The sequence below is a fragment of the Dermacentor andersoni genome, chromosome 3 (genome assembly GCF_023375885.2).
Source record: "Dermacentor andersoni chromosome 3, qqDerAnde1_hic_scaffold, whole genome shotgun sequence".
NCBI lineage: Eukaryota > Metazoa > Arthropoda > Arachnida > Ixodida > Ixodidae > Dermacentor > Dermacentor andersoni.
In genome coordinates this window covers 114,905,267-114,918,618 of record NC_092816.1, presented here as the reverse complement: position 1 = coordinate 114,918,618, position 13,352 = coordinate 114,905,267, and the positions used below count along the sequence as shown (strand labels likewise).

General features: G+C 47.0%; 1 protein-coding gene across 1 annotated transcript; it reads right to left on the bottom strand.

Moving 5' to 3' along the window:
- Window positions 1–949: 949 nt before the first annotated feature.
- LOC129386400 (solute carrier family 22 member 7-like) lies at window positions 950–7,188 on the bottom strand. The gene is made up of 2 exons (XM_055074297.1): window positions 6,733–7,188; window positions 950–2,473 (listed from the first exon to the last, which is right to left on the bottom strand). The coding sequence occupies exons 1-2, from the start codon at window positions 7,186–7,188 to the stop codon at window positions 950–952; spliced, it is 1,980 nt and encodes a 659-aa protein (XP_054930272.1).
- Between the last annotated feature and the right edge of the window lie 6,164 nt (window positions 7,189–13,352).

Genomic DNA, 13,352 nt, shown 5'->3' with positions numbered 1-13,352 from the left:
GATTTCTCGTGTGAGTAATATGCGCCTCCGAGTAATACAGCGGAAAGACTAAAATTACTTGTCCTCTAAAGGCGATTGTAGAAAACTCCGGATAACTGAAAAATGATCACCCCGTATACCCATAGTCTTGAGTAGCTAAGGTTACGGTGGTGGGAACTTATGCCTTTGAACACATCAACAAATTCATGAAGCTTTATTTCTAGAAGGTACAGTCTGCACACAAGTGGGCCACAAGACAGTGCATGACTATTCACACACCATATTGATAAGGACTATATTTTATCAAACAATTGCATTAAGACAGCCAGAAAACAGCGTTTTGGCCGAAGAAGAACCTTTTACTTACTGGACTGTAAAACCTTGTAAATGCTTAGCAAATGTATAACTTACTGATTCTGAATTGTCTAAGCTATTGTTCAGATAGCACTGTAGTAGTAATGGGAAGTAAAATTTGGTAACTGCTCCTGTTACTGCATTTTTTTAACAATATAGAAAGTTCCACAGAGGCACCGCTCTGATCCCTTGCAGTTTTGATGTTAACATCACTGATGAATTAAAATAGCCTGAGCACGTTAAATTTGGATCGCGTAGAACAAATGACAGTCATATCGCAGCAGAGAATCAAATCAACGCATTCAAAACGACACAGTAATTAAAAGTATGCTAGTGTCTATTGTATGCGCCATACGCTGTAATGTGGATTTAAGGATGAGCTGCGCTAGCAGATATGACTTATGCAAATTCTAGTACATGATTCCCACGCACTGAGAAGAAGAAATCAAAGGTGAAAAGTTTGATTAGGCAAAAGAAATACAGTAGAATGTATCAGAATGAAGCAAAACCGAAAGACAGCTAATTCAGTTTAGCTAAAGATAAGTAAGCCGGAGAGTACGCGAAAATAACAAAAGAAGTTACGTGTTCCTTAATCAGCCCACATGTATCAGATGTACTACAGTTCTTGCGATGGCGTTTTGAACATCGACGTCGGTGAGGTTCGCTCAGGAGAGCCAGCACATTCATTTAGGGTACAGGCGAGGGGTGTGGATGGTGCCGCTGAAGTTTCGGTCAGGTTACCGCGTTTCGAGCTTCCTTTTCTCTTGCGTTGCTTGCGCGGCTTGGGTGATTTGAGTATCTTCTCCGACTGCATGGTGGGACTCAAAGATGCTATAAGTGCTTCCTTGCGCTGGCTTTCACTCAGAACCGCGCGGTCTTCGGCAGGCTTCTCCTCGACAAATACTTCGGGAAGACACCGGACCGATAATGCGCTGGCAAATGCCAGCCCAGTTGTGATGGCCGCAACAACCAACAGCTGTTGTTCGTGCAAGGATCCTTGGATGTATGCAGCCAGAATGACCGCAAGCCGGCCGACAGAGTACGATAGGCATAGTCCCACGGATCGAATCTTCGTGGGGAACACCTCCGCGGTGTACGCGTAATTCAGGCATATGGCAATCGCCGTTGCGCTGGACATCATTATACGCGGCAGAGGAAGTGCGACGGCCAAGCGCGGGTGACAGAGTAGCATCTGCAGTGCGCTTGAGGCGCCGAGGAGAGCGATTACGCCAGATAGTGTCACACGGTGGCCTCGTTGCCTGATGCCATAGAAGGCTGTGATGAGAATGAGCCCTCTCAGTAGAAACGATGCCAACAACCACAGTTCTTCTATCGTGGCTCCCAAGCCTGAGGCACGAAATGCAAAGTTCAAGCTAAACCACGTCACGACTGCAGACAATGCTCGCCGGCGAAGGGAAGCCGAACGGACTATGCTCGTGGTGTTGGCAGTCACCGACGTGATGCTGGCCTCTCGCTTCATGAGCTGCTGCTTGAAAGCTTTGAATGTTGCTGCGGCCTTGTGAGCGTCTATGCCGTTAAACCGGGCTGCGCGGAGTATGGTGGATTCAGCTGCGCGAAGCCTCCACGTGGCAATCTGCCAAACAGGGGATTCGTCCAGGTAGCAGCACCAAGAGGCCATTATTGCCGTGACAGTGACGAAGAGCGCTTGTGAGAGCAACCACGTCGGCTTAAGCGTCGAAAGCCCGTGCACCAGCGGAGGCGTCACAAGCATGGCGATGCCGCCGGCTGCCAAGATGTACGGAGCCCGGTGCTGGTTCCCGGTCACTTCGTAGAGCACAGTCAAGGCCATCAGCATGGTCGCGCTTCCCATGGCACGTGTGACAAGGCGCGAGAGGATGAACACGCCCACGGTGGACGACTGCGTGGTCACCAGGCTGCCGAGCAACATGGAGACGGCACACGCCGATAAGACCGGTCTGCGACCAATGCGGTCTGCTGCGATTCCGGCGATCGGAACGAACAGCATGGGGGCCACTGCGAGCGTGTATTTCGAAGCGGAGTAGAGCCAGCTGCGGCTGCACACCATGTTCCACATGCTGACGATACTTTCGCCGTCTTTCTCGGTGTCATAGTCCCACGCTTTGCACGGCACTATGCTACGCTCTTGCTGCTTGTCTTCCTGGAAAATGAGTGAAAACAAAGCGTCCATCGACATCACAAACCACAATATGAACCGCAATGCGATGAGTTTGTAAGCAGTTGCTATTTCACGTTCGAAGTCCTCGCAATCGGAATAAAATTGTTTCGACATAAATATTGATCACTGAGTAACGCAAGCCTCCCTCCGTGCATCCGCCTAGCCTCTTCATTTAGCGCGAATTCCGTAAGAATCATAATATCTCTAAACATGACGCCCCCGCGTCCAAACAAATTTAAGTGATGCCCTTGTATGCGGCAATTAACATCCCGTCTGTCTACTTTTCTTCTTGCTCCGTTACGTCTTTGACGATGGAAGTATACAGCGAGCGGGATCAGCCGACGACATAGGTGAGAGTCAAAGGGGAAGAATTCTTGCCTTGGCCCTCTGCTGTTCGTGTTTTTCCAGTTCCATTTAGGTGCACGTTAAAGAACCCCAGGTGGTCGAAATTTCCGGAGTCCTCCACTACGGCATGCCTCATAATTAGAAAGTGGTTTTGGCACGCTAAACCCCATAATTTCTTTTTTAAAAGCGATATGTTATGCAAAGAGGTGAGGCGTGCAGACAGGACACAAGAGAAGAGGAGAACGCGAACGCCGACTATCAACTGAAGGGAGCACTGACGCGAAAAGAAGAAAGAAGACACAAGGCTTATCTGCGCAAGCTCTGGAATGGTATCACCACGTGCCGGTCGGGTACATGTGCCGGTCTACGCGAGAGATAGCTGTTAAGGCACTTAATCTCTTCCTTAGGTATAGCAATCGAAGGCTGACTCACGCACGCACTTCCACCATTATAGATATGCCGTGCCTCTACCTTAAGACGCGTGTCTTCATTCTTGTTCCTTTACAATATCGCGCATTCATCTTACGCTGATGTGCAGTTACAATGTTGGCAATGTAGGGAAAGATTACAAGGCGATCCACCGGTTAATGACCTTTTATGTTCCATTAGCCTCTGATCGATACACCGCCCCGTTTGCGTTGCGTAGAACTGGCCACAGCTAAAACTTTATAAACCACACCCATGCGACAGTCAGTAAAACTGTTGTTCTTGTTCACAGGACAAATATCTGTTCTTTTTTGCATTTTACCTGCTCCTTTTTTCTCTGCACGGCAGCTCATCTTGCCTAGCTTATTGGGAGCAGTGAAAGCAACGTTAACATCATATCTACTTGCAACTTTTTTAAGCCTGTGTGATACTGAATGAATGCACAGGATATCCACTACTCTTTTTTGCCATTACTGCTTTCTGTAATCACGGCCGTCCCCCTCGAAACCATTCCAGAGCTCGCGCAGTTCAGTTTTTTGTCTTCTTTCTTCTTTTCGCCTCAGTGCTCCCTTCAGTTGAGAGTCGGCGTTTGTGTTGTCCACTTCTCTTTTCTTGTGTGCTGTCTGGACGCCTCACCTTTTTGCATAATGAATCCTTACCAACAAGCTCAGCTTTCTGTCTAAAGCGATCGTTAACCTAACGGGTAGAATATCAGGATCCTGTGCTCGGTTTCAGAGATTCAACCCAAATGATCAGACACTCGAATTTTCTATTGAAAGAATTAGGGAAGGCAGGAACCTACCTATATAATAAGAAGTGCCTAGATTGAGGCGAAGAAGACTTCACATCAAAAAAACAAAGAGAACTGGTAGGCAACTTAGAATAATACCCGTGTCACACGGGCGTTTGGAAGGCCTTCGAACCGATAGTCAGTTGACTTAAAGGTCAAGTTCGAGCTGCTACACGGGCGGTTTCGAAGGCCGCCGAGTCAATAGTCTATGGAGTCAACGGAGCACCCTGCAACTCTATCGAAATCTCGATGGCCTTGGAGCAACGGAAGCGGAAACAGCGCGAACATGTCCTCTCGTTCACAGTGTGCTCGTACTGACGGTTAGAAAGAACAAATCAAACCAAATGCTCTAAAAATACCATATATGAGTGTCATTCATTATTCAATAAAGTGTTTTTGCCACTTGACATGTGCGAACACACACCGAAACGGCAGCCGCATCGAGCGGCGCAAACGTTGCCGCAGTTTCGCTACTCAACAACTTAAAAACTAAACATATATGTATGGCAATGTATAAACAAACATAAATAAAATTATAGTATATTTAAATGGTTTCAATGTTGTTTACCTTTTCGTGACATGAAAATAAAGATCCAGAGCGCCACACAATTTTGCGAGATACGCCTGAACCACTCAACGGCCTTTCAAAAGTGCCGTGTAGCAGCGCGACAACTCCTTTGAGTCGATAGAGTTGTGGCGTTTCAAAGGCCGTTGACTGGAAGGCCTTCCAAATGTGCCCGTGTGACACAGGTATTAGCTGTCTCTTAGTGGAACTCGCACCTCGGCGTTGGTATTCGTTAGGTTAAGCAAGCGAGCGTCTTTTCCCTGGCACAATATGCGGGAGAGGAGAGATGGAGGGCGAGGAGAGAGGGGAGCACGCGCCACCTGGTGGGGCGTAGCCCCATAGCGAGCAGCGCGCGAAGTGTACATAACGTGCCCTCTCCGCTGCGGACGTCACAGCATTAACCAGCGCGCGCGCGAAGCTGCTGTGAGCAAGTGAGAGAGCGGGCGAGCAGGTGAGCGCCGGGAGAGGAGAAACGAGGGAGGAGGAAATGACGTCACATTCGCTCTGCTATGCAGACGTTCAGTGTATGCTAGACAACTGCTTCCCATTAATAAGCCTGATAAATATCGTGTCACTTTCCTGTGTGTGACGTCACTAGTGACGTCACTACTTTGGCTTTTTACTTCCTCGTTTTCAGGAATTTCTCCAAGGTCGTGCTCAAGGGGCGCGTTTCGAAAGTCTATGATTCTGCGCTTTGGTGTGCGGTAATCTGTGATCTCTAATTAATTCTAATTATTCCGGACACTTCGGTAACTCAGCTTGTAATTAAAATTGTGCTACGTTACCATATCTACAATGAATGCAATGAATTTTGTACTGTGGCATTGTTTCAATTTTTTTCTTATTTATATTGAATTTCGTTCACTATAGTCTCAGGTAAACAGGAAGGGCTGCGCAAGAAACAAGAGGGTCATTGGATGCTCGTGCCAGTAACAAAAGAGAGGGCAGCAGAGTCCAGCGATTTCTGCCGGTCAGAACTCATTTACTGTGTGAGCAGCGTTGCCTCATGGTGAACATCATCATGTTGTTTTTGTTGCCTGTATTTTCGTGAATCAAATGCGTTTATTCACTCTGAGACAGTGGATAGTAGACAAGCAGTTCAGGGCACGTGATCGGCGGGGAGGGGGGGGGAAGGTTGACCACCGTAATAAACGTATTTATTTAAAGTATGATTTGGAAAAAACCTATTATATTGTTTCAAAAATGAATAAAATTGTGTGATAGCACAGGAAGATTAGTGTGAACTTCGTAAAAGGTTCCGCTTTTTCTTCTTTGTGATGTATTTAAATTCATCCTTGTATGACATACCTGTCGAATGTGTAGAATTAGACACATGCTGTAGAATTCAAATTATGTAGATAGACTAACTTGAGTACCCTCAGACTCGCTCTGTCTAAGTAGATTAAAGTTGTTTGTTAAACTCTGTAGGGTTGTGGAGCCTCCTTCCGGCAGCTGGATAGCCAAAGTCCTACGCTGAAAATGTTTTTATTGTTAGAGGCAATTAAACATTTTACTATTTGAATATATTTTATTGTGATCATTTTGGTGGGCATGGTGTTTATTTTCAGGGTTTGTATGTGTTTCAATATGACGTGACATTTCGAGGACTTGTGTCAAACAGTCACATTTTTTGTTTTGTTGCCATCATTCAGTATAACAACGTGTAAGCACATGTGTGCCTCTATATGATTGCAGCATGGAATTTCAAATTACCTTCAAATTTAAACTCTCCTCGAGTGGTTGCCTCTTAGCATTCTTGCCGTGTACTTTTAAAAGAACACATGCCGAACAAGCTCGGCGCGCAGGAAAGAAGAAACTAGTGCAGAAGCAGTCGATAGCATGGATACGCATTTCCTTATCGCGAAAAGCCATCGCACCGTCTGTCGTCATCCTGACGTGCCGCGAGAAGGTAGTAAGCTAACCAGAATGTGAAGCTTTGCGTAGAGCTTATTTTAGGCTGATTTCGAAAATCGTTCGTGTTTTACGGGATACATCACACTCGTTGCATTACCTCATAGAGAGTGTTAAGCAAGAAGGCATGGCAATGTAGCAGCCGTGGTAAAGCTGGGTCAGGTAGGACGAAATGCACGAGGGTCACGACGGACGTTAGCTCACCGGTAGAGGGGGCTCGTATACGGTGCACTTGCTGAAGCTGCCGTCGGCCAGCACGGGAATTGCGACGTTCTTCCAGCCCTGGACACCGAGGTAACGCAGGTCGTCGGGCGGCTGGCACCAGTGGTCCACGGGACGGCCGATGAGGTAGTAGTCTAACGAGTGCAGCAGCGCCACAGAGATGGCGACGAAGGCGCTGAACAGGACTATCTGCTGGAACCGCCCGTGACCAAGGATGATGTAGACGTTCTCCTGGATCAAGGCTCGCGTGTCCGCGCTTGCGAAGCCTTCCACGAGAGTAGTGCTCCCCGACCTGGGACTCGCTGGTTCAGACGCCACCTCTTTCGCCGGCATGACACTGGTCGAGCGGCACGAACTGTTCTCCCAGCAGGCAAAGATTCGCAACCGCTTGATGAATGGTGTAGAAGAAGTTGATGATGGCCTCATAAAATGGCTCATACCCACACTGGGGTATTGGCCAACCATTCTATACTGAAACATTTACTTAATGCTTTCAAGTATTGCGAATTAGAATTTAGATAAAGAAGAAAAAAGGAACATACAGAAAGAAAGCAACGTAAAAAAGAACAATAAAAATCATGAGCCATTCCCCTCTGTGAGGGTGGTTGATCAGCGAAGATTTCCCGCACAAGACACGGAGGTGACAGATAAATTTGAACAAAGGTACGAACTAATTTATTGTCTAGCTGGGTGGTCGTTATGACGTAAGGTGTGCACACTCATTGATTGTCTTGATCGGTGGCCATTATTTCACTTGCAGCTGCAATCACATTGTTCATAATGTCAAATCGATGCACATACGCCGCTGGGTGGTCGGTTGGGCCGGATCGGTGTGGCGTCACAAAAGCTAATTCTGCGACATGGAACGCGTAAACCATTCCCTCTTCGGTACCGACGTATCCACATTGATATCACCGACAACGAAAACAGGGGTGGTATAATCGCTGCTAATTCATGCAAAGTGAGCAGCCATGAACCTTACGGGACTATGAGTAATTGTATTTTTGCTTTCTTACGGGCGTATGAGCAATGGCTCATGGGTTACGAGCCATTCATGATGACAGTTTTCGATGTGCTGTTCTGTATGTTGTATGCGTGATTAGAAAGAATTTAAGTACTGTTCGCTTCAGTTTGCTGAATGCTTGTAGCCTCTGCCATACAGGGCTATGAAGCATTGCATATTTTCTTGTTTACGGGAGCACGAATGCTTAAGGGGGTATGAGCCATTAATGATGATAGTTTTTATTCATGGAGAAAAAGTGCATGGATTTCTAGCTATATATAGCTTCGCTGTAAAACCTTATTCGTTTAGTTGATTGCATAAATTTAAATCTGCAGACTTGGAGTGCCATCTGACACTGGCAAAACATGCCGAGCTCCAGTGGGGCTATACTAGTCCAGGTGCAACCAAATTAGCAAATCTCACTAAGTTTTAACAAAAAACACTCCCTCTCCAGAATAGGAATCGGCTTCGCTGGTCCAGTATTCGGCCACTACCTACCTCATTAAACCATCAATCAACGCATGGCCTTCAGTCCCCAGCAGTTACGAAGCACCTAACCAAGGCAGTGGTAAGACCTAAAACGAAGCAGAGAGTGTTAAGAATCTCTGTACCCGGACGGGCCACCACTCTAAACTGAACATGGCAACATTCAAACACGAACCCTCTCGTGATAACCTAGCTTCACAGGACTCTTTGAGGAAGTACCCGGCATTGTGTGGAATATTATTGGCCTTAGTGCGGGTAGGTCTGGTCAGGCTTATACAGTGCTGACTAACGGTCACATCCTCTGCTATAGAGGACTCCCGGAGTAGAAGCAATAAGGTGTACGATTCCTAATCCATAAGGACATAGCGGGAAACATTGGCCAGTTCTAGAGCACTATAGAGAGAGCAGTAGTAGTCGCAATAAAGCTAAATAGGATGTATAGAATAAAGGTAGTACAAACCTACGCCGCAACCTCCAGTCAGTGTGATGAAGAAACAGAACAGTTTATGTAGAAGCTGAATTAGCAATGAGAAAAGAGGAAACTCAGTGTGTCGTAGGCTTGGGCGACTTCACTGCAACAGTTAGGAAAATGTAGGCTGCTGAACAAGCAATTTGCAACTATGGCATTCATTCTAAGAACACTAGAGGAAAGGTGTCGGTAGAATTAGCCGAAAGGCCGAATAATAACAAGCTTCTTCAGAAACCGCAGCAACAGAAAGTGAGCCTGGAAAAGCCCTAATGGAGAAACAAGAAATTAAATATAGTTCATGCTTTCTGCTGATCCCACCGTAGTGCAGGATGTAGAAGCTTAAGATAGGGTAAAGTGCAGTGATCATGATTTAGTGAGGTCTAGGATATACATCGATTTGAAGAGCGAAAGAGTAAATTTAGTAATGAAGAAACAGACCAACCCAGACGCAGTTAGGGTAAAAGCAGATCAATACAGCGTGGTGCTTGCAAACAAATATGCAGCCTTTGAACAGAGGGATTCGGATGACATAGACGTAATGAATGAAACTAGGTTGGCTTCAGAAGCAGCAATTGAAGTGGGAGATTAGGCATCAAGGAAACAAGTAGGTAAGCTCTCTCGAGTAACGATGGATCTAATAGACACACGGCAAATAATGGAAGTGACCAACTGAAGAGATCAGATAGAATACGCGGAACTGTCACACTGATGAAGAAAGAGAAATTTAGGGATAATAAGTAAGTATAGTAATTACGTATATTAGGTAATGGACGCAGCATGAAATCAGGTACACGAGAACATGGCAAAGGACAAGATAAGACGTATGGAATGAAGGATAAGCAGGATAATGTCATCAGCGATTTCAATATAATAAAAGCAGCAGAACACTTCTGCACTCACCTTTACAGTACTCAGAACAACCACGCTACTTTCATTCGAAGTAGCGTTGGGCAAGATACCGAGAGTCCTTTTATAAGTAGCTATGAAGTTAAACGGGCCTTGTAAGACATGACCCGGCGAAACGAAGCAGAAGAAGACGGAATGACAGTCGATTTAATCAAAGATGGAGGAAATATCATGCTTCAAAAGCTTGCGGCTTTGTATACGCATTGAATCAAGTGTACCAGAGAGCTGGAAAAATGCCACCATTTTACTAGTCCGTCAGAAGGGAAACGTCTAAAAAATATAAGGATCACAAGCCAGTTACCTTGCTTTCATTGTAGAAAATATTGTTACGGGCTGGAAAAGACGTATATTATATTTATAGGGTATATACAGAAGGACGCTTCGGATGTCTCTGAAGATGGCTACTGTACCAGGTGAGCATGACCGAGCGTCGTCTTCTCTCTCCATCTTCATCGCTGACAGCGCCCCGTAGCATGACCTGTGTCGGCGGAGGCACCCTCCCGGTGCTTGGTAGGTCCAAGTGATATGATTCTAGTTTTGTGACGTTGACGATGTCAGATGTATGGTTGCATGGAGAGGTTCGATTTCATATGTGACGTCGGCTACATTGCGCAAGGCACAATACGGGCCAGAATATGCCAAAATCAACTTCTCATAAAGACCAACACATATGATGGTGTTCAGAGGAGGACCATGTCACCATGGTTGAAATGGACATTGCGGTGTCGGGCATCATAGACACGTGGTTGCTTTTTTGCGAAGCGGTCAGACGGCAACGGGCAATTTCACGCGCATCTGCTGCTCTATCGTTGACATCACGGGCGTATTCTGACGTTGTGTGAAGCCCAGTGGGAAGGAGCGTGTCGAGCGGAAGTGCGGCGTCTCGACCGTATAAAAGAAAAAAAATAGAGAGAAACCTGTAGATTTTTGTCGGGACGTATTGTTGACAAATGTTGGAAAACGGAGGATGCCGTGCCTGTCCTTATGGTTAGCGGACACGTACATGACGAGCATGCCTGTGATAGTCCTATTAAGACACTCCGTCGCCCCATTTCTCTGGAGGCAATACGCGGTCGTAAACCTGTGTTATGTAGCGCCGGAGTGCAAGATGTCTTCAACAACTTGTGACAAAGTACCGCCCTTGGTCGGTAAGCAGCTGGCCTTGGAAAAGAATTACATCTTCGAGGAGGAAGTCAGCCACGTTGGCTGCATAGCAGCTAGAGAGAGCACGTGTAATTGCATAACTGTTGGTGAGTCCGTAGCAACTACTATCTATTTCTTTCCCCTGACCCATGAAGGAAAAGGGCCAAGGATGTCAAGACCAACCCTGAGTAATGGATCTGCTGGTATTTCGATGCCCCGGTGGCGTTCAGCTGTAAGAGTGGCTGGTTTCTTGCAGTGCTGACAGGATTTGCAGGAAGAGAACGGTAAATTCCGTGGTAGAAAAACTGACATCGAACACGCTCATGGGCATTTGAAACTGCTTGATGACCAGCGGTGGGAATATCGTGCAGCTGCGCGAGGACGGGCTGATGCGTGTGCCCAGGAAGCATGAGAAGCAATTCAGGCCCGTCAGGGTGCATGTTTTAATGACATGCTACCATCTTGGAGCGTGAACGTGCGTAGAGCAGGGTTGTTGAGGCGGAAGTTTCCACCTGACGTATGATGCCTCTCACATAAGCATCATGGCATTGCTTGTCTCCCAGGTTGCTAAATACGGTAAGTGACAGTACACAAGCAGACTCCTCACTGTCGGGAAGTTCTTTCGTATCGACTAGATGACGCGAGAACCAAACAGCATCGTCATATTGTCGGTCTGCCTTTTAGAGAACTCTGTAAGAGTACTGCTGGTGTCGTAGAGCCTATCGACCTTAATGACCAGCAGGAACTTTAAGGGCGAAAGCCAGCATAAAGCGTGGTTACCGGTCATAACTATAAACTCCCGCCCATACAGCTGGCGGCGAAATTCGCCCACTGCCCTTACAAGGCTGAGGCATTCGCGTTCTGTGATCGAGTAATTGCATTCCTCTGGGGACAGAAGACGGCCAGCCTATGAAATGACACGGTCACAAATGTGTTGTCGTTGAGCCAAACAGTGCAGATACCATGACCACTGGCGTCTGTGCGCATTTCTGCATGAGCCAATGCGTCAAAATTGCTGAGAATTGGTTGCAACGTCAGTAGCTTGGTCACTACGGTGAATGCACAGACTTGTTCATTTGTTCATGACCCTAAGCAAAAGGCAAATTTTATTTATTTCTGTGAGAGAGCATGCAACGTCATAAAAATTGCTTACCAAGCAGCGAACGTAGGAGCAGAGCCCAACAAAGATTTGAACGTCGTCGGCACAGGTCGACACAGGAAAATCCTTGACTGCATGAACTTTATCGGTATCACTGTCGAGCCCAGAAGAATCGACAATGTGTGCGAGAACAGTAAGTTGCCTTAGACCAAAGTTGCATTGTGACGAGTTGAGTTGGAGACCTGCTTTGCGGAAAAGCGAAATAATTGTCGTCGAGAGATGCTCGAGTGTGTTTCAAAAGTCAGCGAAAAGATAATTAGGTCGTCGAGGTAGAACGAGCAGATTGACCACTTAAAACGGTGGAGGAGAGCCTCTATCATATGTTCGAGTGTAGTTGGGAGAGAGAGGGCAGGAAATCAATCAAGGACAGGAAAGGCAGGGAGGTCAACCAAAGCGCACCCGGTTTGCTACCCTACACGGGGGATGGGAGAAAGGGGAATAGAAAGAGGAAGAAAGGGAGAGAGTAAGCACTGAATGCGTGTGGGAGGGACACTATACACAGGGACACTATAAACGGTCTCTTAAACAGGTGCACTTCAAGTATTGCACTAGTGCACGAATGGCTTTTCGTTCCAGTGACGGGTGTGGCCACAGTCCGAGTATCTTTGACTCAGTGAACGGTCTTGAGTCCAGTCGGTGCAAAGTCGCCCGCAGAGAGAGGCGTTGTACATCGTAGCGAGGGCATGTGCACAATAGGTGCTCGTTGGTTTCCTCGCACCCACAAGAGTCGCACATCGGGCTGTCGGCCATTCCCAAACGATAGGAGCATGCGTTCGTCAACGCCACCCCCAGCCACAAACGGCACAGCAAGGTTGTTTCGCCGTGGCAAAGGCTAGATGGCAGTTGTAGCCATAGCCTGGGGTCCACTTACGGAATCGGCAATTGAAGGCACTTGAAATGCAGAGGTCTTGTGACATTTTGCGTGCAAGGAGGCAAAGTTCCCTGGTAGCGTCCGATCTCGCCAAAGGTGTTGGACGCGTCTGGATATCTTCATGGGCAGACCGGGCAGCCTTGTCAGCTAGGTTGTTGCCGACAATGCCATAGTAAGCAGGAATCCATTGAAATATGATGTTGAGCCCTCTTTCCAGAGCATGGCGGTGCACTTCCCTGATGTCAGATATCATCTGCTCGTAAGTTCTGCGGTGTAATGCAGACTTGATACTGTGCAGAGCTGCCTTAGAATCACAAAATACAACCTATTTCTCTGCTGGCTCTTCGGTGACATACGTCATAGTGGCATGGAGAGCTGCTACTTCTGCCCATGTAGACGTAGTCGTGTGTGACTATTTGAATCTAACTCTAAGCTGCTTAGCTGGAACGACAAATGCGGCAGTTGATCTGGTAGGTGAGGTTGAAACTTCGGTATATATACGGGGCCAGCGTTTCCAGGTAAGATTTAGGGCTACATAAGCTGCACTCCGCGCTAAGCGCGAGAA